General features: G+C 34.9%; 1 protein-coding gene across 6 annotated transcripts in view; it reads right to left on the minus strand.

Moving 5' to 3' along the window:
* The window catches only part of CNTLN (centlein), a 371,323-nt gene that overhangs the window by 122,237 nt on the left and 222,099 nt on the right, over window positions 1-26,987 (minus strand). For 2 of the 6 annotated variants that reach the window (XM_082401581.1, XM_082401584.1), the window contains exons 14-16: window positions 19,213-19,304; window positions 12,457-12,998; window positions 8,550-8,724 (exon numbers count right to left, since the gene is read on the minus strand). In XM_082401581.1, the coding sequence (XP_082257707.1) occupies window positions 8,550-8,724; window positions 12,457-12,998; window positions 19,213-19,304 (809 nt within the window). Of the gene's footprint in view, window positions 1-8,549; window positions 8,725-12,456; window positions 12,999-15,290; window positions 15,405-15,869; window positions 15,949-18,339; window positions 18,405-19,212; window positions 19,305-26,987 lie in introns of those variants that run through there. The other 4 variants (XM_082401583.1, XM_082401582.1, XM_082401585.1 and 1 more) reach the window with 4 other exon arrangements.

The raw sequence follows: 26,987 nt of genomic DNA on the forward strand, positions 1-26,987 counted from the left end.
TCAAAATCCCAAAGGATTGTCTGTGAGAAGCTGATTCTAAAGAGCCAAGGACCAAGAATACTGAAGAGACTCTTGAAAGAAAACAAGGTGGGGGACTTGCTCTATTATCAATCAAGAGTACTATACAATAACAGTAATGAGACAGTATGGTATAGATAAATATACTGATGGAACAGAAGAAAAAGTCTAGAGACATACCCACATGTATATGCATGTGTGATTTACAGTAAAGTTGGTGCTGTTGAACACAGTGGGGCAAAGTGTAAAACTTAATCTCTATCATTCATCACATGCAAAAATCAATGCCAGACAGACATAAAAATCAAAACAGTAAATCAGTTTATATAGAAAAAGATAACAAGTAAGGTAGTATAAAAATATCTAAGTTGAAGTAGGTAAAAAATAATTACAGAGAACATAAAAAGTGCTATTCATACAGGAAAAAAAATTGTTAAATTTGACCACATTAGAATTACGATGTTCTATTCCCCAAAAGATTCCACTAAAAAGGGTGAAAAGGCATAGCATGGAGAAGGGCAAGATATCTACAGTGTATATAATCAACATAAGGCTCATATATAGCATATGTAAGAACTCCTACAGATGAATAAGGAAAAGACAGACAACTCATTTGTAAAATGGGCAGAGACTTGAGGAAGCAATTCACTGAAGAATTCCAAATGGTCAATAATTGTAAGAAAGTAGTATTCAACACTTTATTAGTAATCACACAATGTAAATTAAACCCACAATGATATACCTCAACATACAAACAAAAGTGGCTGAGATAAGAAGGACTAACATAACAAACGTTGATGAGAAGCAGTAAAAATGTTTACAGCCTGTTGGTGGGTACAACACTTTGGAAAATAGCAGTATCACCAAAAATCTTAGAAACACATAGTCTATGGTACAGTAATTCTACCCTGTAGGAATTTCATTACAGACAGGTCCATACCAGTACAGTGGAAGACATTTACAAGAATATTCATTGCAACATTATTTGCAAGAAATCCAAACTGAAGCAACCCAAAATTCAGCAGTAGAATGGATAAATAAATTGTGATATATTCGGACAATGAAATACTATATACAACAATAAAAATGAATGAACTCCACATAACACTGAATAAAATAAGGCCAGGGGGCTTCCCTGGTGGTGCAGTGGTTGAGAATCCGCCTGCCAATGCAGGGGACACGGGTTCGAGCCCCGGTCTAGGAAGATCCCACATGCCGCGGAGCAACTGGGCCCGTGAGCCACAACTGCTGAGCCCGCGGGTCTGGAGCCTGTGCTCCGCAACAAGAGAGGCCGTGATAGTGAGAGGCCCGCACACCACGATGAAGAGTGGCCCCCGCTCACTGCAACTAGAGAAAGCCCTCGCACAGAAACGAAGACCCAACACAGCCAAAAATAAATAAATAAATAAATTTATTTTTTTTGAAAAAAGGCCAGAAACAAAAGAAGACATACCTTATAGATTCCATAAAGTTCAAAAACAGGCAAAATTAACCATAATATTAGAAGAAATAAAATTATAAAGAAAAGAAGGGGAGTGATTAAAGGTAAGATAATGGCTACCTTTGGAGTGAGTGAGAAGTTCTACTATTTGCCAAACCCAGTTGGTACAATTTGATCAACTGTTACTTTCTGACTGCCAACAATGTACACAGATCTACTCAAAGTAGTCTACACTAACACTCTCTTGTTTTATGAATAGAATTATGAGTTCCTTTTATTTATAAACTCATTAAGCTGCACATAATCGACTGCAACTAAACAAAGTTCCCAATGATATAATGTATAACAAAATAGTTTTCTGTAAAATCTATTTATCAACCAACCACTCAATCAGCAGGTACTTAGAATATAATTCTTCATCTGAACTTTATTATGGTAGTAACCAAAATAAACTTTTGTCATCCTTGAACTTTTTCCTCTAAAGTTCTGGCCAGATCTCAAATAATAAACACTTTGGATTAGGTTTTTAAAAAACCTTATACATTACTTCAACGGTAATCTGGTTTTTTTTTTTAAACAAAAGAAAATAATCTTTTTTCAGTTTTTCACTGATTTACGTTGAATAGATAAAACTTTTGATGACAAGATGTATCAATAATAAGAATTATTGAATAAGTTGTTTTGGAACGTCAATATTTTAAGATTTAAAATACATTGGGGAGGGTGGGTGCTTCAAGATGGTGGAGGAGTAAGACGTGGAGGAGATCACCGTCCTCCCCACAAATACATCAGAAATACATCTACATGTGGAACAACTCCTACAGAACACCTACTGAAAACTGGCAGAAGACCTCAGGCTTCCAAAAAGGCAAAAAATCCCCACGTACCTGGCTGTGTGACTGACAGGGTCTTGGTGCTCCGGCCAGGTGTCAGGCCTGAGCCTCTGATGTGGGAGTGCCGAGTTCAGGACACTGGTCCACCAGAGACCTCCCGGCCCCATGTAATATCAGTCAGTGAGAGCTCTCCCGGAGACCTCCATCTCAACGCTAAGACCCACCTCCTCGCAACGACCAGCAAGCTCCAGTGCTGGACACCCCATGCCAAACAACTAGCAAGACAGGAACACAACCCCACCCGTTAGCAGAGAGGCTGCCTAAAATCATACTATGTTCACAGACACCCCAAAAAACACCACCGGACATGGTGCTGCCCACCAGAAAGAAAAGATCCAGCCTCATCAGAACACAGGCACCAGTCCCCTCCAAAAGGAAGCCTACACAACCCACTGAACCAAACTTAGCCACTGGGGGCAGACACCAAAAACAACGGGAACTATGAACCTGCAGCCTGTGAAAAGGAGACCCCAAACACAGTATGTTATGCAAAATGAGAAGACAGAGAAATACACAGCAGATGAAGGAGCAAGATAAAAACCCACTAGACCAAACAAATGAAGAGGAAATAGGCAGCGTACCTGAAAAAGAATTCAGAGTAATGATAGTAAAGATGATCCAAAATCTTGGAAATAGAATGCAGAAAATGCAAGAAACATTTAACAAGGACCTAGAAGAACTAAAGAGCAAACAAACAATGATGAACAATACAATAAATAAAATTAAAAATTCTCTAGAAGGAATGAAGAGCAGAATAACTGAGGTAGAAAAACGGGTAAGGGACTTGGAAGATAAAATACTGGAAATAACTACCGCAGAGTAGAATACAGAAGAAAGAACCCAAAGAATTGAGGACAGTCTCAGAGACATCTGGGACAACATTAAATGCACCAACATTCGAATTATAGGGCTCCCAGAAGAAGAGAAAGAGAAAGGGACTGAGAAAATATTTGAAGAGATTATAGTTGAAAACTTCCCTCATATGGGAAAGGAAATAGTCAATCAAGTCTAGGATAAATATCCATACAGGATAAATACAAGGAGAAACACGCCAAGACACATATTAATCAAACTATCAAAAATTAAATACAAACAAAAAATATTGAAAGCAACAAGGGAAAAGCAAGAAATAACATACAAGGGAATCCCCATAAGGTTAACAGCTGATCTTTCAGCAGAAACTCTGCAAGCAAGAAGGGAGTGGCAGGACATATTTAAAGTGATGAAAGGGAAAAACCTACAACCAAGATTACTCTACCCAGCAAGGATCTCATTCAGATTCGATGGAGAAATTAAAACCTTTACAGACAAGCAAAAGTTAAGAAAATTCAGTACCGCCAAACCAGCTTTACAACAAAGGCTAAAGGAACTTCTCTAGGCAGGAAACACAATAGAAGGAAAAGACCCACAACTACAAACATAAAACAATTAAGAAAATGGTAGTAGGAACATACATATCGATAATTACCTTAAATTTAAATGGATTAAATGCTCCAATCAAAACACACAGACTGGCTGAATGGATACAAAAACAAGGCCCATATATATGTTGTCTACAAGAGACCACTGCAAACCTAGGGACACGTACAGACTGAAAGTGAGGGCATGGAAAAAGATATTACATGCAAATGGAAATCAAAAGAAAGTTGGAATAGCAATTCTCATATCAGACCAAATAGACTTTTAAATAAAGACTATTACAAGAGACAAAGAAGGACACTACAGAATGATCAAGGTATCAACCCAAGAACAAGATATAACAACTGTAAATATTTACGCACTCAACATAGGAGCACCTCAATACATAAGGCAAATGCTAACAGCCATAAAAGGGGAAATTGACAGTAACACAATCACAGTAGGGGACTTTAACACCCCACTTTCACCAATGGACAGATCATCCAAAATGAAAATAAATAAGGAAACACAAGCTTTAAATGACACATTAAACAAGATGGACTTAATTGATATTTATAGGACATTCCATCTAAAACACAGAATACATTTTCTTCTCAAGTGCTCATGGAACATTGTCCAGGATAGATCATCTCTTGGGACACAAATCAAGTCTTGGTAAATTTAAGAAAATTGAAATCATATCAAGTATCTTTTCTTACCACAACGTTATGAGACTAGGTATCAATTACAGGAAAAACACTCTAAAAAATACAACCAAATGGAGGCTAAACAACATGCTACTAAATAACCAAGAGATGACTGAAGATATCAAAGAGAAAATCAAAAAATACCTAGAAACAAATGACAATGAAAACATGATGACCCAAAACCTATGGGATGCAGCAAAAGCAGTTCTAAGAGGGAAGTTTATTGCAATACAATCCTACCTCAAGAAACAAAAAAACTCTCAAATAAACAACCTAACCTTACACTTAAAGCAATTAGAGAAAGAAGAACAAAAAAACCCCCAAAGTTAGCAGAAGAAAAGAAATCATAAAGATCAGAGCAGAAGTAAATGGAAGAGAAATGAAGGAAACAATAGCAAAGATCAATAAAACTAAAAGCTGGTTCTTTGAAAAGATAAACAAAATTGATAAACCCTTAGCCAGACACATCAAGAAAAAAAGGGAGAAGACTCAAATCAACAGAATTAGAAATGAAAAAGGAGAAGTAAAAACTGACACTGCAGAAATACCAAGGATCATGAGAGATTACTACAAGCAACTCTATGCCAATAAAATGGACAACCTGGAAGAAATGGACAATTCATAGAAAAGCCCAACCTTCTGAGACCGAACTAGGAAGAAATAGAAAATATAAACAGACCAATCACAAGCACTGAAATTGAAACTGTGATTAAAAATGTACCAACAAACAAAAGCCCAGGACCAGATGGCATCACAGGCGAATTCTATCAAACATTTAGGGAAGAGCTAACACCTATCCTTCTCAAACTCTTCCAAAATATAGCAGAGGGAGGAACACTCCCAAACTCATTCTACGAGGCCACCATCACGCTGATACCAAAGCCACACAAAGATGTAACAAAAAGAGAAAACTACAGCCCAATATCTCTGATGAACATAGACGCAAAAATCCTCAACAAAATACTAGCAGACTGAATCCAAGAGCATATTAAAAGGATCACAAACCATGATCAAGTGGGGTTTAGCCCAGGAACGCAAGGATTCTTCAATATTTATTGAAGAATCAATCCATGCGATACACCATAGTAACAAACTGAAGGATAAAAACCATATGATAATCTCATTAGATGCAGAAAAAGCCTTCGACAAAATTCTACAACCAATTATGATAAAAACTCTCCAGAAAGTAGGCATAGAGGGAACTTAACTCAACATAATAAAGGCCATATATGAAAAACCCACAGCAAACATCGTTCTCAATGGTGAAAAACTGAAACCATTTCCTCTGAGATCAGGAACAAGACAAGGTTGCCCACTCTTACCACTGTTATTCAACATAGTTTTGGAAGTTTCAGCCACAGCAATCAGAGAAGAAAAAGAAATAAAAGGAATCTAAATCGGAAAAGGAGAAGTAAAACTGTCACTGTTTGCTAATGACATGATGCTATACATAGAAAATCCTAAAGATGCCACCAGAAAACTACTAGAGCTAATCAATGAATTTGGTAAAGTTTCAGGATACAAAATTAATGCACAGAAATCTTTTGCATTCCTATACACTAGTGATGAAAAATCTGAAAGAGAAATTAAGGAAACACTCCCATTGACCATTGCAACAAAAAGAATAAAATACCTAGGAATAAACCTACCTAAGGAGACAAAAGACCTGTATGCAGAAAACTATAAGACACTGATCAAAGAAATTAAAGATGATACAAACAGATGGAGAGATACACCACATTCTTGGACTGAAAGAATCAACATTGTGAAAATGACTATATGACCCAAAGCAAACTACAGCTTCAATGCAATCCCCATCAAACTACCCATGGCATTTTTCAGTGAACTAGAACAAAAAATTTTAAAATTTGTATGGAAACACAAAAGATCCCGAATAGCCAAAGCAATCTAGAGAAAGAAAAACAGAGCTGGATGAATCAGGCTCCCTGACTTCAGACTATACTACAAAGCTACAATAAACAAGACAATATGGTACTGGCACAAAAACAGAAATATAGATCAATGGAACAGGATAGAAAGTCCAGAGATAAACCAATGCACATATGGTCACCTTACCTTTAATAAAGAGGCTAGAATATACAATGGAGAAAAGACAGCCTCTTCAATATGTGGTGCTGGGAAAAATGGACAGATACATGTAAAAGAATGAAATTAAAACACACCCTAACACCATATACAAAAATAAACTCAAAATGGATTAAAGACTTAAATGTAAGGCCAGACACTATAAAACTCTTAGAGAAAAACATCGGCAGAACACTCTATGACATAAATCACAGCAGGATCCTTTTTGACCCACCTCCTAGAGAAATGGAAATGAAAACAAAAATAAACAAATAGGACCTAATGAAGCTTAAAAGCTTTTGCATAGCAAAGGAAACCTTCAACAAGACGAAAAGACAACCCTCAGAATGGGAGAAAATATTTGCAAATGAAGCAACTGACAAAGGATTAATCTCCAAAATATACAAGCAGCTCATGTAGCTCAATATCAAAACAACAAACAACCCAATCCAAAAATGGGCAGAAGACCTAAATAGACATTTCTCCAAAGAAGATATACAGATTGCCAACAAACACATAAAAGGATGTTCAACATCACTAATCATTAGAGAAATGCAAATTCAAGCTACAATGAGGTATCACCTCACACCGGTCAGAACGGCCATCATCAAAAAATCTACAAACAATAAATGCTGGAGAGGGTGTGGAGAAAAGGGAACCCTTCTGCACTGTTGCTGGGAATGTAAATTGATACAGCCACTATGGAGAAACAGTATGGAGGTTCCTTAAAAAACTAAAAATAGAACTACCATACGACCCAGCAACCCCACTACTGGGCATATACCCTGAGAAAACCATAATTCAAAAAGAGACATGTACCACAATGTTCAATGCAGCACTATTTACAATAGCCAGGACATGGAAGCAACCTAAGTGTCCATCGACCGATGAATGGATAAAGAAGATGTGGCACATATATATAGTGAAATATTACTCAGCCAAAGAAAGAAATGAAATTGAGTTATTTGTAGTGAGGTGGATGGACCCAGAGTCTGTCATACAGAGTGAAGTAAGTTAGAAAGAGAAAAACAAATACCATATGGTAACACATATATATGAAATCTGAAGAAAAAAAGAAAAAGGTTCTGATGAACATAGGGGCAGGACAGGAATAAAGACGCATACGTAGAGAATGGACTTGAGGACACGGGGAGGGGGAACTGTAAGATGGGATGAAGTGAGAGAGTTGCATTGACATATATACACTACCATATGTAAAACACATAGCTAGTGGGAAGCAGTTGCATAGCACAGGGAGATCAGCTCGGTGCTTTTTGACCACCTAGAGGGGTGTGATATGGAGGGTAGGAGGGAGATGCAAGAGGGAGAGGATATGGGAATATACGTATACGTATAGCTGATTAACTTCATTATATGGCAGAAACTAACACAACATTGTAAAGCAATTATACACCAATTAATATGTTAAAAAAAAAGACAAGCAGAATAAGCATCTCAATTGCAAACATGTAAATAAAAGTTTAGAAAAAATAAAAATAAAGAAAATAAAAAATAATATAAAATATATTGGGGAATAAAATACATTAGGTTGAAATTAGAAAAAAATCTGAAAAACAAAATTAAAAAAATACACTGGGGAATAAAATACATTACATAGAAATCAGAAATTTAAAAATTTAGTCAGACTAAATAATTTATTATCTGGAAGGCTAATATAAAAACAGAAATTTCTTCTTTTCATATATTTTATATACCTGGAAACAGCAATAAGCTTATTATCACATTTATTTTTTTTGGCTGAAATATAAATATCTTAAGATTTATATTCAGGAAAATTATATCTATTTCCATGTTCACCTATGCAAAACATTATACTAAATTAGTACTTGAAAATTATTAAAAAGTGAGTATTTTCACTGTATATTCCCAAGAAAACAATTTTTTAAGGATTTAAATTAAATCACTGGCAACAAAAATTGATTTAAGTTATGAAGCATGAGATAACATTAAAAACATAGCTTATAATTAAGCAAAATTGTTATATACCTTTGGAGTCTTTCCATCTACATTTGGATATATTTGTACTATTTCTTTTCCTTGCATTTGGCTGTCTTCTGTTTGGCTTTCTTTCTGGTCTCCTCTATCCTCTGTAGGACTTATTTTCTGGGATGTTTCTACAATAAGTGTTCCCAAATTTTGTAAGGTCTGTGTTTCAGAATCACTGATTTTGGAAAAAAGGGGGGGATATAAAGCCCAAGAAGAAGAGTTGTTAAATGTACCTCTTTAAGTTCAAGACCAAATAATATTACAGCACAGGTTATATAGATAGCTACAAGTTTAATTTGGGCATTTACTGGTTCTCACTGTTAAGAGAGAAAATTAGTCTAAATATATTGAGAGAAAATTAGCCTAAATATATTTTACAAAATTATAAAATCTCATCAAGAAGTTAGATTATCTAATATCACATGCTTGCTAGCATCACTTCTATAGTATTTCTCCAAGTGTTAACTCAGGAAGCACATGTTTTAACGCTTGCAGGGTTGGAACACTCACTACTTTCTGACCCAGGGCAGAAAGCTTTAATATTTCTAACAGAAAGTTTTCTCCTTGTCTGGAACAAAATCTGAATCTCTGAGCCTTTCACGCATTGATCTAGTTCCATCTCTTATGGGTATTCATAATTCAATATAATACTTGTTAAGCACCAACTATGTGCCAGGCACTTTTCTGGGCACAAGGGTAAAGTAGTGAGTGAAAAAAAAATAGATGAAACTCCTTGCCCTCAGGTAGCTTTCAACCCAGTGGGGTGGGGAGACAGGTAACAAAGAAGAGGAGTAAGTTATATATATATATGTGTGTGTGTGTGTGTGTGTGTATATATATATATATATATATATATATATATATATACACATACACACACACATATATATAACACATAGTATGTTAATAGTTTGTGTTAAAGAAAAAAAATAAAGGGAAGAAGATCAGAAGTGCTGGTGTTGATGCTGAGCAGAAATTTAAGTTCAATCCCTTTTCCACATGGATGATCTAACTATTTGGATATAGTTATACGATGCTTGCAACATCTCTAAGGAAAACATCCCTAGCTTGTTCAAGTACTCCTAACATGAATGCTTTTGAGATGCTTTCCCATCCTGGTCCCTCATGAAAGTACACCAGCTTATTTTGATGGAGCATTATGTCCAGAATTCAATTTCATACTTCAAGTGTACAATGAGAAGTACTTAGTAGAACTCCTGGTAGATGTAGACTAAATTTGTACAAGCTTTTGCAGCATGCATATTGTACTGAGACTCATACAGGATTTAACAAAATATATTTTTACATTCACTATTACAAAGTCCCGTATTTTCCCCATTGCAGAGTTGAACAATTGACATCTTATAGCCAAGTAAAGGACCCTGTAGTCTTTTAGATAACTATATCTTCCCAGTCCATTGAGATCTTTGGGGATTTTGATTCTATCTCGTAAAGTATTTTCCAGCCCTTTCAGTGTCACGTTATCCACAGATTTGATAAACATGTTTTGCTGAAATTCTGTTTTTCTTCTTCTAGGTATTAACAACTCCTCCTGATTATTACCTATCACTGAATGGGCACTGATAAAGATAATTCATATATCGGGACCCACAAAATGCAGGCTGCCCCAGCGGCCCGGCCCATGTCAGAAACTGGAACCTAAGTCAGCTGCACTACTGGGAAATGCATCACTGTCAAGGAAAGCTAACATATACCAATCACAATCCTCCAATTCAGCTTTAGCTAGTTTGTGAACTTTAGCTAGCTACCTTACCCCAGAAAATAGGACCCGCTAGCTTTACAAGAAAATCCCTGACCTCCTAGCCAATCATGCCCTGTTTCTGCTTTGCCTCTTATAATGCTCTATAGAACTCCCTCCTGCCCCAAATCCCTTGAAAGAGTGCTCCACAGCTTGTTAGGCACTGGACTCCCCTTATCCATGCATGTTTTCCCATGAATAGAGGTCTTCATGCTCGTTACTAAATCATATTATTTTTGTTCTTTGACATCATGCTCTTGTAATACAATTCAACTATGGGAAATAAATATTCATAAGATAATAATTATATAATATTCTATATACAAATATATAAAGGGCCAAGTTCTATTTTCCTCAGTATCCAAGTAAATTTCTTGTATTTCAGACTACGAAAAGTTAAAAGAAATAGAATGTCCTGAAGTCCTGAAGCTCCATTGTGGGATTTCTAATTTCTTGAGAATTCTTTGCAGCTGAGTGATTCCTGAGACCGTTCTGTCAGGCAGGAAATGTAACAATTAATCCTCAAAGTGTAAAACTGAGTTTCACTGCTAATAACAAATGACAATCCTATGTTTTAAGAGATATTGTGTGATACATCTCCCAAAATACGTGACCTTCTGCACATGCACTAAGAAGATGAAATTGAACTGAGTGTATTCCTTAACTTTCACATATTTATTCAGACATACATACACCAGTAAATATGTACCACTATATTATGAAGAGTGTGGTAGTACCAACTGGCTGAGATATAATTAGTAGATGAAACCAGAATTTCCTGCAAGACAAAGATAAACGCTTAGTGGGTTTTAAGCTAAGTAGGATTTTATCTCTAACTGCTTTTGAGAACAGGGAAGAAAACCTTAGAAGAGGTAACAAAGAAATAGGAATGCAGATTTGGTCTTTCTTCCTTACTTTCGTAAATTTGTTTTTGAGTTTTTCACCTGCCTTAAGACCAGAGGCATGACCACTGATCGTTTAAAACAGTGGTTCGCAAACTTGTCTGCATATTGGAATCAGCTGGAGAGCCTCAAAAAATACTGAAGCTTGTATCTCACTCCAGAAGTTATGATTTAATTGTTCTGGGATGTGGCCTGAGCTTTGGAATTTTTATAAGATCCCCAGGTGATTCTAATATGCAAACAAGTTTGAGAATTGCATTTTAAAATGTTTCAGATCTATGTCTAAGAAAACTATCCAGAAACATCCCAAATCTAAAACAGATCATGACTGCAGATTAAAAAAAAAAAAAAAAAAAAAACTTGGGAAAATAAAAGGAAACATGTGCCATCATAAACCAAGACAGAATTATGGAAAATTGTTCCATGTGTCTGTTAACAATTCTGGCCACATTAAACTTCCCTATTATCTAGGTATAAAAAAAGGTGTTCTATTATCCACTTGCCTTTGTGGTTTTACTGATGTGCTTCAACGTATGAATGTATAGTCAGGGGTAAGGGTAAGAAATATTATAGATTTTTAGTACTCCCCTGTTGTTATTCACTAGGGGTTATATAACTTAAAACTAGGAATCTGTAGAGCTTTAACTTTAAAGAACTAATTTTTAACCACCTTCAATTAAAGTTAGCACAATGACTTTGCATAATACATACATGAAATAATTAGTGAAGATGGTTCTTAATTTAAAGGATGTTAAACAGCTTGTAGACATCTGGTAACAAGCTGAAATGGGTCATTCAAAATTTATCTAACTAAATTAAGGGGAAAAAAATGTTTCTCCTCCCAGGTTGCCATGTCACAAGATAACTAAACCGACTTAGTAGGCTTGCCTGGGAATCCTTAGCTGTCAGTGGTGAATATGCAAAGGGCCAGCAAATTAAATCAACCTGCCAAACTGTCAATTTCAAGCCTCATGACTGCATGAAAATAGCATCACTGGAAGAAATCAAGCATTGCCTTCTTTTGGGTTTCCTGGCACCTATTCAAACACTCATGCAGTTGTGGCTAATTTTGCATGCAAATTTCAGTCAATAAGCTCAGAACAAGACCTCCCAAGATATTTCAAAGGATCTGACAGTATTTTTTCTGAATACCAAATCGACAGTAGTTGAAATTCAATCTCCATTTGCTGGTGCTTTACATATGCACAGTGTCCCCACCACTGAGCTAAGTTAATGAGAGCCTTACCTGCTCTCACACACATCCTCCCAGTCGTCCTTGCTGAGGTTCTCAAACACATTGCTCATGACCTTGATGGAGTGATTGAGAACAGTGTGGTAACGACCCACGGAGCACTTTTTCTTGGCCGCTTTAAATTTAACCTTGGTAGTGGTTGCCTTACAATCAGATTGCCTAGATCCAGATCTCACTTCCGTGGTGGCCATCTCAGATTTAGCTTTGTCTGCTGAACGCTGTAATTTCTCCATTGAATTCATCAGCTCTTCATTTTCATTTCTCAACTCATTAGCTTCTGCCACTTGTCTCCTTAGGGAAGTGACTTCTATCTCCAGCTCACTGAGTTTTACTTGAAGTTCAGCTTTATCTTTTTCTACATCTTTACTTCCCTTTTGCAGTTGTTCCAGCTCTTTTTCTCTGGTCTTTGCGTCTTCTTGCTGCTGTTTTACAAGGGATTTCAGGAAATCATTTTCTTTTATTAATTTTTTATTCCCTTCTTTTAATTTTCTTGACCTTTTCTCAAAAGATTTTAGCCGATTTTCCAATTCAATGACCTAAACAGAAAAGTTTAATTTATTCTTTTAAAAGTCCCAAACCAGAATCTACTGTATTTATATTGTCATTTCTAACTTATGAAAATAAAATTTCATTTAGCACAAGGACAAAATAGATCTAAAGTACTTAATTTCTAAATAATTCTAAGGTGGTGTACATAAATACATTCTAAAATGCAATAATACATCTGTTGAATAAAGGGCAGATGGTAAAAGAAGTTAAAATTCTACACAATGTGACACAGAACTAAGTATGCTAATAAGCTCTGCAGAGTTCTCTGAGACTGTAAGTGCTTTGGCTTTATAGTCTACTGTTGGGAAGGAAAAAAATTTCCTTCTACCCTTCTAGGTTCTTTGGCTGGTCTAAGAATGAAATTGATATGACAGATTAACAAGAGAAAAACAAAAATTTAATAACATGTATACCTCCTGTATACTTGGGAGATACCCAGGAAAACTGAGTAACTCCCTGAAATGGCCTAAGCCATCACCTTAAATACCATTTTCATCTAAAGACTACATAAGATTTTGGTGGGTGGGAGTCAGTTATAGGAGGTTCCCAGGAAAAGCACAGTAAACAAGGGTCTGGCTGTTAAGCAGATTTAGGTCCTTGCCTTCTCCACTGATTACAGTTTTAGAGATTTGGTCATCTTCATCTTCCTGGTACAGCAAGGTATACCCCCTTACAAATGGAGATTTCCCTTATAAATGTAAATGTTTCTTACAAAGGGATAACTTCTACTCAGTTTTCAGAGCTCTTCCTATGTCTGTAGTTTCTTAAAAATAATCAGCCTAAAATAATCAATATGCCAAAGAGGCATATTTTGGGGTGATATATTTTGCTCCCCCTCATTTTCTTACTCATGAAAAGTAATACTTTCAGAGAAAAACAATTTATACAAAAAGTCTAAAAATAGTACATAGGGAAACTTTATTATTAAAATAACATTAGCCTTCAATATTTAACTATCATATGAAAAACTGATGACCTAAATACAAAATGATCTATTGAGGCTGCTTTTTCCTAAATTATAAAAATGTAATTTTAATAGTCGTGAGGTCCTTAGTTTATACAATACAGGAACTTTTTACCAAAAAAAAAGAAAAAAAAAAAGGAAATCTAACAATGTTAACATAATTATTTCAAGGTTTCTTATGAATTAATTTTTTTACATTTATTTCATTAAACAGTGCTCATGTTGTAGGACACAGAAATAATATATAATTCTTGAACTTAAGAAATTTCAAAAACTATTCAGAAACAAAGAATTGCACAAATAAAGCTAATAAAGGATAGAATCTAAGTGCCATAAGTCTGGACATAAAGGAAAGAGCAACTGATTCTTAGCCATGAGTACAACAATTTCAAGGAGGAGCTGATTTCAACTTAAATCTTGAAAAATATTCAATACTGTTTGTAAAGCACTGTTGCGGAGGAAGAGATTTTTCTCTACCCTTCTGTGTTCTTATGGCTGGTCTAAGGATTAAATTGACATGAGACAGATTAACAGGAGAAAATCAAAGGTTTTATAACATATGTACATGGGAGAGACCCAGGAAAACACAGTAACTCAATGAAATGGCCAAAACTCTCCTCTCCTTAAATACCATTTTCAGCTAAAGAGAAAAGAGGATGTTGGCGCTAGTGGTTTAGGAGGAAGGCAATTAACAAGGAGATGGAAAAACAAATTCGTGGTAAACAAATGTTTGCTGAACCATGCAGAGACAATAGGACACAGAGAGGAATTTTAACAGACAATTTGCTAGATTCTTCCCTGACAACACACACCTAGTTTATACTACAGTTATCTATGGTGATAGTTCCCTTCCTGGAATAGGTCCTCTATCTTCATTCTCTTAGGCAGTCAGGTGGAAGGTCAAAGTTTCTTCCTGAGTCTTTTGGGCCCTGATTGTTTTTGACTCAAAATAATCCATATGCCAAAGAGACTTTTGGAGTGGCAAATTTTGTTCCCTTATAGTACATTTTACCATTTATAAAAATTTTTAATAAACACAATCTCTTCTGATAATCTCAAAAACAGGTGAGGTAAGTAGAGCTGATAACTATCTTCCCAGAAGAGGAAATGGAAGCTCTGAAAACTTAACACACAGACGTAAACATTTCCTGGTTTAAACTGGGATTCAAGTTCAGGATTTTGTGCCCATCTCACTATTCCACAAGCCGTATGGAGAAGAAGCCTTTCCCAGATATATGTGGAAAATGAACAAAGAACTAGGGTCAAGAAAGAAAGAGTCAAGCAAGAAACTTTTATAGGTCTTAACAGGGCTTACTCTTGACCTGGAATAGACGTATATGAATTTGCACCAGACTACTTGTAGACCTCTGTATATTTCTGGGAAACAAATTCTATTGATCCCTCTCAATGCAAATACTTTATTGGAGAGCTGGATAATGAGACAAAAAAATACAACGATTGAAAAACTATATGGACTCATACCTTAAAGCAAATTCTTCAAAGGAGAAAACATTATTGATACACTGACAACCAATGATTTAAAATAATATTCCAGAAATACACAAAAAACTTATGCATACTCTTAAAACTTTCCATTTTACTGGACTTGACTCATGATGGTGAAGATCTAAGTTGTTTCCTAATGTGAGTTTCAGTCACCTCTGATCCTTCTGCACCCTTAGTCTTCTTGTGAGTTCAACCCCCTTCATTTAATTCAACAGTCATTTACCGATTGTTTATGCTGCCCTGGGACATGGATATTTCCCAACACAATATGAAGAATCTCAGCTAATTTTAATCACTTTTTTCCATAGTATGATATACTCCCTACTGTTGGACTTATGTCTTTGTAGGGCTTACTCTTGACCTGAAATAGAGGTATATGAGTTTTTACCAGAATATTGTAGACTTCTGTATATTTCTGTGAAACAAATTCTGTTGTTCCTTCTCAATGCAAATACTTTATTGGAGAGCTGGATAATGTGACAAAAAATACAGTGTTCAGGAATACATGAACATTTTTACTTTTTCCAAATCACTCTATCACCAAATTATAGTCTCCATTTACTAAAAAATACTACAAGCAGAAAAAGAATATCACCTTTTTCTCTTTGGTTTCTCTCAGTGGTTTTTAATCACTGCCCCAAACAGCATAGTTTTCATAAATACACTTTAAAATATTTTAGCATGTTAGATTCCAGCGTGGAGTGAATAGAAGGGACTGTATTTTTAAAAATTATTTTATGAAAATAAACAATTATACCTTTAAAAAAAATGATTTTGACAGTGGTGATATAAACATATTAGTAAGAAGCAGTGCAGTCTAGGGGAAATTGAATTTTGAGCCTGGTCTGGATCTCACTTCTAGCTCTGATTGCTTTACCTGGTAAAATATTTAACCTACTTTACCTTTAGTTTCCTCATCTGTGAAATGGGAATAGTAACAGCTATCTTGCAGGTTACAAGCATTAAATATGATCATATACCACAATTCTCAGTAAACGGTAAGTTCTAAACGGTTCATCATCATCATCATCATCATTATCATTATTGTCTCTATTACTGTTAATCATAACAGCTACTTAATAAAATTACTTGAGCTAAAATATAATTACTTGCACTAAATATTGCTGAATTAGCTATTAAATCAACTTTATACTTTTGATTAAAATATAACATAATGAAGAAATGTAACAAACATCTTAAATTTGAGATTTCAGTTTTGGAAATTGGCATTATTTTTTTATTTTAAGATTGGGTACAACTCATGAAAATTTTAGATACAAATGGAAAAGTACCTTTTTAAGGTCTCTTATGTTTAAAATGTTTAAAGTCTGTTAACTGCCTAATGTGAATCTATGTTTAATCATAAGAACTGGTCAAAATTATTTGCATTTAAGTTTAAAATGGAGGACAACAGAGATACTACTTCTAAAGAATTTGATAAGGGAAAGTCCATAGCACATATTAAAGTGTTATTCAAGGTATACTCTCAAAAAATTGTCAAACTGATTTCACCTCTCCAAAAATAGAAAGGAAAATTTCAATATATATTTGAAAATGAAAGTCTGAGGAATTGTTAAAGGCATTTGGTTTGTGTGCTATTAGATCATCTTAAGTCCAGTACTGAGCATTTAATTTACCAAAAAGATGGCTCCTTTCAAAACTGAAATAAAACACCTGACCTTTTTAAAGTTTGTGTATTACTTTGTTAGAGCTGCCATAACAAAGTACACAGACTGGGTGGCTTAAACCCTAATAACCTCATTTCAACTTAATTAAAATTTTAAAGACCTCCATCTTCAAATATAGTCACATTCTGAGATACAGGGAATTAGGACTTTTGACGTAAGAATTTGGGTGGGGGACACAACTTATCCCTTAACAGAGTGAAATGTTAAGACATTATTTTAAAAAGGATCTACTTATATGTTTCATTTCTACTATGTATTATACAAATATTGTTTTCATGTTTTTACTGTCTTTTAAACCCATTTTGAATGAATTTCATATATATTCTTCTAAAATAAGGGAACTCAACTAAAGGGGTTAAATCATGACTCATACAATTGCATTAGGTTAATATTTAAAAAAACAGTGACAAATTAGTACACTAATTTGACACATGGTCCAATGAAAACAATTTCTGTTGGCTTTTAAGGCTTAAAATGGCTTTCTGGATCTACTATGGTAGTAGTCAATGAAGGGGAGCAGAATTTTGCCACCCCCAAAATGTCTCTTTGACATACGTCTTATCTTGAGTTGGTTGTTTTTAAGAAACGGCAGACACAGGAGAGGCTCTGCAAACTGAGTAGTAACTGACTGCCCAGCCCCGACATCTTTTCTTGTCTTTAGCTGAGGAAGGTGTATAACGTGACGGCTTGGACCATTTCAGGGTGTTACTCAATTTTCCTGGGCATCTCCTATGTATACAGGAGGTATGCCTGTTGTTAAACTTCTGTTTGTTTTTTCCTGTTAATCTGTCTTTTTATTACAGGGGTCATCTCATCTGAGAACCTAAAAGAATAGAGGAAAAATTCCTTTCCTCCTCCATATCATTTATGGCAGTTGGAATGAAATAATAAACTTCTTTAGGTTTCTACCCTAACGTAGTAAGTGGTAGTGTAGTACAGTATACCCACAGAAATAAAAATTATACAAAACCTGGCAAAAAAGAATATTGTTCTGAAACAAAAAAGATAAATTGCTATAAACTGTATCATGTTCTAGCTGGTAGTACATACATTATTTCAATTACTTATTTTATCTTAAGATAAATGAACATGAGCATTTCTTGTTCTTTATGTTATAATATGAAACTGATATGTGTCATTCAGTAATAATGAGATGACGGCCTCTGTTACCTGAGCGTATGGCAAGTGTTAGGAGTATAAGCAATCACATCATCTGCTGTATATCACTAGATTTCCTATGCATCAATTCACAGACATACAAAATGTAAGTAGCTACATTAATGTTTTTGTCTATATATCTGTACACTGCCAGCTTTTTCTAAGAATATTTCCTTTATAACAGTAACAAAAAGTATTAAAATAAAACCAAGCCCACTTAACTGAAATTGATGACAATGTTATTTATATACAAAAATGTAAATTAAGTACAAAATTGTAAAGATAAATGTTAAGACTTTTAAACAACATTTTACTATTAAAGATAGCCATGTTGTAAAGTGAGTATAGGGTGTATACAGAGTGGTTCTATTAAAACAGGGAGAGCTATACCAAATCATATGGGCATAAATTTTTATCTAAAATGAGATAAGACATGTATAATTTTCAAGTTTAAAATTAAAATTATAAACATATTACCATTTTACTGCATAAAGTTAAAACTATGCTTTTTTTTAGTTCAAATATTGTACATCTGTATGCATTTTGAAACGTAACAGAGAAAGTCTCAAGTTCTATTTTAAAGTAAATAGTTAAGTTATACCTAATAAACACATAGAGGGTAAATTTTTATACTTTCTATTGTTATCATTCTTTTTATCTTTGAAAATATTTTAAACCTATGTCAACACAAGCGTGTTTCCACATTTACTTCACTAACATTGATTTTTTTAACCCCATTTTTGTAAGCCAATGATTTTGAATTATGAATTTAAATTAAGGATTCACACAAGGTTTAAGTTCATGAGGCATCGTTTTAAAATATAATCCTTTATGTTAAAATTCAGATTTAACTTGCTCAGCTCAATATCATAAAGATTAGACTACCTTCTGCAATGTCTGCTCCGACATTTCTTTCCAATTCTTCTCTGGAGTACTCTTCTTGACCCCATCATCTTCACCGTATCTAAAGAGTTCTTCTGGCAGAGAATAAATAATATATTATGGTACCTCATATACTGCTGAAACACTGTCCTGTCATTTTAAGAAAAAGGGGTGTATGGTTTCTCAACTATGAAAAACGTAGTCTATTTTATTGTCAAGTATTTGGCCAGTAACTGAATGGTGACCTTTTTCAAGATTTTCAGTCACACAATTATGTATCTTTGTAGTGTCCCTTTCTTTTTTTGCAGTGTAAGATTTTCAAAGGTATAACAGATCTGCAGGTTAACAATGCTGTACTTTTATTCCCATTTTCATTCTTTTGTAGACCGTTCCCCTTTGCCTTAAAAGCAGAATTCACTGCCTTTTTATCTACACAGTCACTACTAGTTTTGTTCTCTGGATCTTGTTCCCTGCCAGGAGGATCAGAGTGATTGCTGAACAAAGCAAACAGTAACAGAATTAGGGTAGACTGAAACTGTAACAGCCCCTACCACCACCTTTCTTTAAAGTAAAAGATCGTGCACTGGGCAGAGTAAAGCATAAAAATCACATTTCCAGAAAAACTGACTTTATAACAAATAGAAACCCAGGTAATGGGTAAAGTTGTTCCTACAAATCATTCCTACACTGCCCAGGCATTTGACTAATAAAACCCCTTCAAACAAGCAAAACTGTATAAGCAACATAACAACATTAAAGGAAAAAAAATCATAAAATTCAGTTAATATTATTAGAATTGAAATACATTAAAACCTATAAATATTTTTTTCTTAGAAGATAAATTACGGTGACAAATTTAATATTTTCTTACTGAATTATTTTTGAAATACACATTTCTCAAAGAATCAAAAAGGGGGCAAAAAGAATGCATAAAGCTAAAAGGATACATATCTGTGTTAGTCTGAGATGATTTTGCTTTAAAGTATGCTTGGCTGCTGTAGGTCAATATGAAACTTTGATTTATCAACAAAGAAAAAAGAAAACAATATTATTCTCTGTAGAGTAGAAATCCTCTTGGTATAAACAGTGACTAACAAGTTTGTTAGAGTGAATTAGGCATTTCTTTTGTCTTTGAAACATGACATATCCAATTAAAACTTCTGTACTCCTGAAATAAATAGAACACTATCCTAAGGATAATAAAAGCTAGAATAGGTAGAATTTGCCACCTGGGGAATATGTACCTTTATCTTGATGATAATCTGTTGGTTCCCAAGTTTCTTTTTCTAGTCCCTGAACACCATGGTGCTGAATTCATTTACAAAACTCTTTCAGCAATATAGAAATAATATGCAAATACAATTCATCTGTTCTAGTCATTTAAATATCTGCTATAGCTCTAAGTAAAATATTTACACTTAAAAATAAGAAAATAGTTCTATATTCAAAGACTGTAGAGTGCTAAAAGTAGCTAAATAACTCCAACAATATAAATGTTGAAGACTGATTTAAAAATGAATTTGATTGCTGCTTTTGTGCTCCTAGGTGTGTGCAAGATTCCCTGGTGGACTGGAAGACCATGTTCACTTGTGGTTTTCTGTTGAAAACTTTGTTTCTCACCTTCACACGTTTTATACAGAATACATGGCAGCTAGGCCCAGGCCATGGAGAGAAACAAAGACCCAACTCTCTGCCCCTTGATTCCCTTCCCCTTCAAGGATCTCAGGATTTGGGAAGTGAACCAAGAGGACCTAGTTAGAAATGTACAGTTCTGTTTTTGTCCTTTGGTGGATGTGTGAGAATATGCTTCACCTTACTGGAAATTTATTTTAAAAATTGTGGATTTAAATGCTTTACTTTTATTTTTACCACTATACAAATTCGTTCTGATTTATATTCTTTCTCAGGAGTTTCTTCTCTCTCCACTTTTTCTTTTTAACTTTTAACTTTGCTTACTCATAGTTGTTTAAACATTTTTCTCTATTGCTTATGTTTTTTTGGTCCACTCAGTTCTCCTAGATTACATTATAAATTAATGTAAGTTCTTCTGCAACTTTTTCTCCTTCTTTTAGATTCTCTTTTAGCTATTTTAACAAATTATTATTAAAAATCTATTATCATTATAAGAGGTTGCAGAATATGCCAGCCTAATATATGCCACTTTGGTATATTGATTATTTTGAGCAGTAGGAACTTAGAAAGCTGCAAATGCAGGGAGAGGCTTTCTCTGAACTCCCCTTATCTGCCAGAAGACCCTCCAGAAGGAACTTGAGTGTTATTACCCACTCCCCTAAAGTTTCATCAACCAGAGAAGATTAACTCTTATCACAGGAGAGGAAACTAGAAGTCCACTCTACACCCAGACAAGCTTTATTACAAACTATCACTCCTCTCAGCTAGTCTTCTACGGGCCCATTCATCTTTTCTAAAATCATTTACTCTCCCCTAAGAGGCCTACATCCCTCCTCCTCTCTCCCTATTAAGACAGTATGTAATCCTGAATTCTAAAGCCACCTCTTTGAGTACTCACTCTTCCCTGGGTTTCTTCCATGTGTATATCATGAGGTATAAACATTAATAAATTTCTGGTTTTCTCTTGCTAATCTGTCTTTTATTATAGGGGTTTCAGCTAAGAACTCAGAAGGGTAGAAGGAAAATTCTTATTCCTCCCCTACAATTATATTTTTACTCATCTTAATATGATGCTTCCTACACTATCTTAAAGGTCTGTTTGTGATTGTATCAACTTGGGATATAAAGAAAGGAGAATAGGTATCTTGTGTATTGGCAATTTCCTAAAAAATATTGAAACCAAGCAGGACCCTTTGGAGGCTCCTGGGTGTGAAAGCCTTTCTGCGTCCCCTGTTCCTTGTTTGTAGAGAACAGACTCCAGCCTCCATAACCTTCCCTGAGTCCCAAAGGGCAGATTCAAACAGTTGCTAATCACGGAAGGGAGGGGATGCAGAGACAAGGGAGGAGCAGCCAAGAAACAATACTGCAGCCTTGGGGCAGGATCCTGGTTTCACCTCAAGGGATACACACAACAGTATCTTTAAGCTCTTTACAGAACTAAAACCCCCAACAAATGGAAGATGTTAGCATTCTTCATTCCAGAGAAGACCCGCTGAGGCCAGATTAAAGGAACCATAGAAGCTCATCAAGAGATGGCCTGAGACCAGATTAAAGGAGTGCAGGCCCTGCACACACCCTAGTCTTATCGGCAAACTCACCCCTGAACTATTGCTATAAAAGTCCTCACCAAATCCTCCCAGGTTGGGACCCATGGTTTTCAAGGGCAGGAGCCAACTGTGTTCCCCTTTCCCTGGCAAAGCAATAGAGCTATTCTTTTCTACTTCACCCAAAACTCTGTCTCTGAGATTCAATTGGGCACCAGGGCACAGAGGCCGAGTTTTTGGCATCAATATTACTATTTTTTCCTCACTTTTAGGAAAAGTGAATATTACTTTAGAGGGTACTTGCCATAACATACAGTAAGAAATATATATTTGGTCTTTTTCCCTGGCTCCCCACACAGAGCTTCTAAAGTCCTTGGAATTTCATGAGTGATAGAGGTGAGAGGATTATTTTCTGTTATTCATAACAAGCCCCTTTGCACAAGGTTCCCCATAAATCTATTTTCCTTTATATTTCACTTCTACTTAACACAAGCTGGATATAAAAATGTTGTTGGGAGACACCAACAAAAGTTGCAGGGTGCAAAATTAATACACAGAAAACTCTTGCATTTCTATATACTAATAATGAAAGATCAGAGAGAAGAATTAAGGAAACAATCCCTTTTATCATCACATCAAAAAGAATAAAATATCTAGGCATAAAATTACCTAAGGAGGCAAAAGACTTGTACTCAGAAAAACTATAAAACACTGATGAAAGAAATCAAAGATGACACAAACAGATGTAAAGATATACCATGTTCTTGGACTGGAAGAATCAACATCATCAAAATGACTATACTACCCAAGGCAATCTATAGGTTCAATGCCATTCCTATAAAATTATCAATGGCATTTTTCACAGAACTAGAACAAAAAATTTAAAAATTTGTATGGCAACACAAAAGACCCCAGATAGCCAAAGCAATCCTGAGAAAGAAAAACGGGGCTAGAGGAATCAAGCCCCCTGACCTCAGACTATACTACAAAGCTACAGCCATCTAAACAGTATGGTACTGGCACAAAAACAGAAATAAAGATCAATGGAACTGGACAGAAAGTCCAGAAATAAACCCATGCACCTACGGTCAAGTAATCTACAACAAAGGAGGCAAGAATATACAATGGAGAAAAAACAGTCTCTTCACTAAGTGGTGCTGGGAAAACTGTACAGCCACATGTAAAAGAATGAAATTAGGACATTCTCTAACATCATAATACACAAAAATAAACTCAAAATGGATTAAAGACCTAAATTTAAGACTGAATACTTAAAACTCTTTGAGGAAAACATAGGCAGAACACACTGTTACATAAATCACAGCAATATCTTTTTGGATCTACCTCCTAGAGTAATGAAAATAAAACCAGAAATAAATGGGACATAATTAAACTTAAAAGCTTTTTCACAGCAAAGGAAACCATAAACAAAATGAAAAGACAACCCACAGAATGGGAGAAAATATTTGCAAATGAAGCGACCAACAAGGGATTAATCTCTAAAATATAAAAACAGATCATGCAACTCAATATCAAAAAAACAAACAACCCAATCCAAAAATGGGCAGAAGACCTAAATAGACATTTCTCCAAAGAAAACATACACATGGCCATAAAAGCACATGGAAAGATGCTCAACATCACTAATTATCAGAGAAATGCAAATCAAAACTACAATGAGGTATCACCTCACACTGGTCAGAATGGCCATCATCAAAAAGTCTACAAACAATAAATGCTGGAGAGGGTGTGGAGAAAAGGGAACCCTCCTACACTGTTGGTGGAAATGCAAATTGGCACAACCACTAGGGAGAACAGTATGGAGGTTCCTTAAAAAACCAAAAGTAGAACTACTATATGATCCAGCAATCCCACTCCTGAGCATATATCCAGAGAAAACCATAATTCGAAAAGATACATGTACCCCAAGGTTCATTGCAGCACTATTAACAATAGCCAGGACACAGAAGCAACCTAAATGCCCATCGACAGAGGAGTGGATAAAGAAGATGTGGTACATATATACAGCAGAATATTACTCAGCCATAAAAAGAACAAAATAATGCCATTTGCAGCAACATGGGTGGACCTAGAGACTGTCATACTTTGTGAAGTCAGACAGAGAAAGACAAATAACATATGATATCACTTACACGTGGAATCTAAAAAAAAGATACAAATGGACTTATTTACAAAACAGAAATAGAGTCACATATGTAGAACACAATCTTATGGTTCTGGGGGGAAAGGTGGGGAAAGGATAAATTGGGAGATTGGAATTGACATATACACACTACTATATATTAAATAGATAACTAGTAAGGACCTACTGTATAGCAGAGGGAACTCTACTCAATACGCTGTAATGGCCTATATGGGAAAAGAATCTAAAAAAGAGTGGATATATGTATATGTATAAATGATTCACTTTGCTGTACACTTGAAACACAACATTGTAAATCAACTATACTCCAATAAAAACTTTACAAAAAGAATAATCCAGAATAAATAAAAATACACAAAACAAAATATATTATGAAGGCTCCCACTGACCTAAGATGGAACAATCTGAATATCAAAAAGAATAATGCCTTCAACGGATAAAAAAAACTTTAAATATATCAACAAAAGTTCTGAGTTTCTAACACTAACAAAAGCCACCAACTCATTGATCACCTTTGGAGGATGCTAGGTCATCAAATGAAAATTGGTAAAGAGGAATAATCAAGATTTTTCCTGCCTTTCCTGTACAAACTGTATTTCAGGATAGCCAAATAGTTATCCATATTCTTCTTTATAGAATTCCAGATAAAAAGTGCACAAAAAATGCTAAAATCAGAAAATTGCTGTGTTGCAACCCCAAATGAAATAATGAAATTTGGTAACAATAACGAATGGATGCTAAAACCATTAAATGAAACATTGATTGGGAATTTAATAATAGAGGGATTAGGCTGAAACCACCTGAAGTTCCTAATTAATCTTAATATTATTAAAAGTGGGATAAACCAGAAAAAAAAAGAACATGCACCCTAATGTTCACTGCAGCACTATGTACAATAGCCAAGACATGGAAGCAACCTAAATGTCCATCGACAGAGGAATGGACAAAGAAGATGTGGTACATAAATACAGTGGAATATTACTCAGCCATAAGAAAGAATGAAGTAATGCCATTCGCAGCAACATGGATGGACCTAGAGATTATCATATTAAGTAAAGTAAGTCAGACCGAGAAAGACAAATATCATATTACTTATATGTGGAATGTAAAAAAATCATACTAATGAACTTATTTACAAAACAGAAACAGAGTCACAGACTTCAAAAACAAACTTATGGTTACCAAAGGGGAAAGGTGGGGGGTGATAAATTAGGAGTTTGGGATTAACATTTACACAGTACTATATATAAAACAGATAATCAACAAGGACCTAGTGTTATATATAGCACAAGGAACTCTACTCAATATTATGTAATAACCTATATGGGAAAAGAATCTGAAAAAAAATGGATATATGTATACGTATAACTGAATCACTTTGCTGTACACCTGAAACTAACACAACATTGTAAATCAAATATATTCCAACATAAAATAAAATTTTTTTAAAAAGTTAAGTTTCCGTCAATTTACGTCAGACCCCTATAATAAAAGACAGATTAGCAAGAGAAAACCAGAAATTTATTAATGTTTATACCTCATGATATAAGATGTTATATGTAAGTCTCCTAGTAACCACAAAGCAAAAACCTACAATAAACACACAAAAGGTAAACAGACAGGAATATAAGTATATTTATACCACTAAAGAAAGTCATTAAAACAAAAAGGAAGAGAGTAGGAGAAGAATAAAGGAAGAGGGTGGAACTACAAAAACAGCCAGTAAACAATGAACAAAAAGGCAATATACACATACCTGTCAACAATTATTTTACCTGTAAATGCACTAAATTCTCCAAACAAAAAACATAGAGTAGCTGGATGAATAAAAAAACAAGACCCATCTATATACTGCCTACAAAAGACGCACTTTAGATTTAAAGACACACACAGACTGAACACAAAAGGATTGAAAAAGATACTCCATGCAAATGGAGACCGGAAGAAAGCTGGAGAAGCTACACTTACATCAGGCAAAATAGGCTTTAAGACAAGACTGTCAGAAGAGACAAAGATGGGTATTATATAACGATGAAGAGGTCAGTCCAACAAGAGGATGTAACATTTGTAAATATTCATGCACCAACATAAGAGCACCTAAATATAGAAAGCAAATATTAAGAGACCTAATGGGAGAAACAGACAAACATACAGTAATTGTTCTGTTCAGATTTTCTATTCCATCATGATTCAGTCTTGGTAGGTGGTATGTTTCTAGGAATTTGTCCATTTCTTCTAGGTTGTGGAATTTGTTGGAAAATATTTGTTAAAAATATTTTCCTATGATTCTTTGTATTTCTGTGGTATCAGGTGTAACATCTCCTGTTTCATTTTTTAAATTTTATTTGAGTTCTCTCTCTTTTTTTCTTGGTAAGTATAGCTAAAGGCTTGTCAATTTTATTTATCTTTTTAAAGAACCAGCTCTGAATAGATTTATA

This window comes from Balaenoptera borealis, assembly GCF_965194805.1.
Source record: "Balaenoptera borealis genome assembly, chromosome: 8".
In the NCBI taxonomy this organism is placed as follows: Eukaryota; Metazoa; Chordata; class Mammalia; order Artiodactyla; family Balaenopteridae; genus Balaenoptera; species Balaenoptera borealis.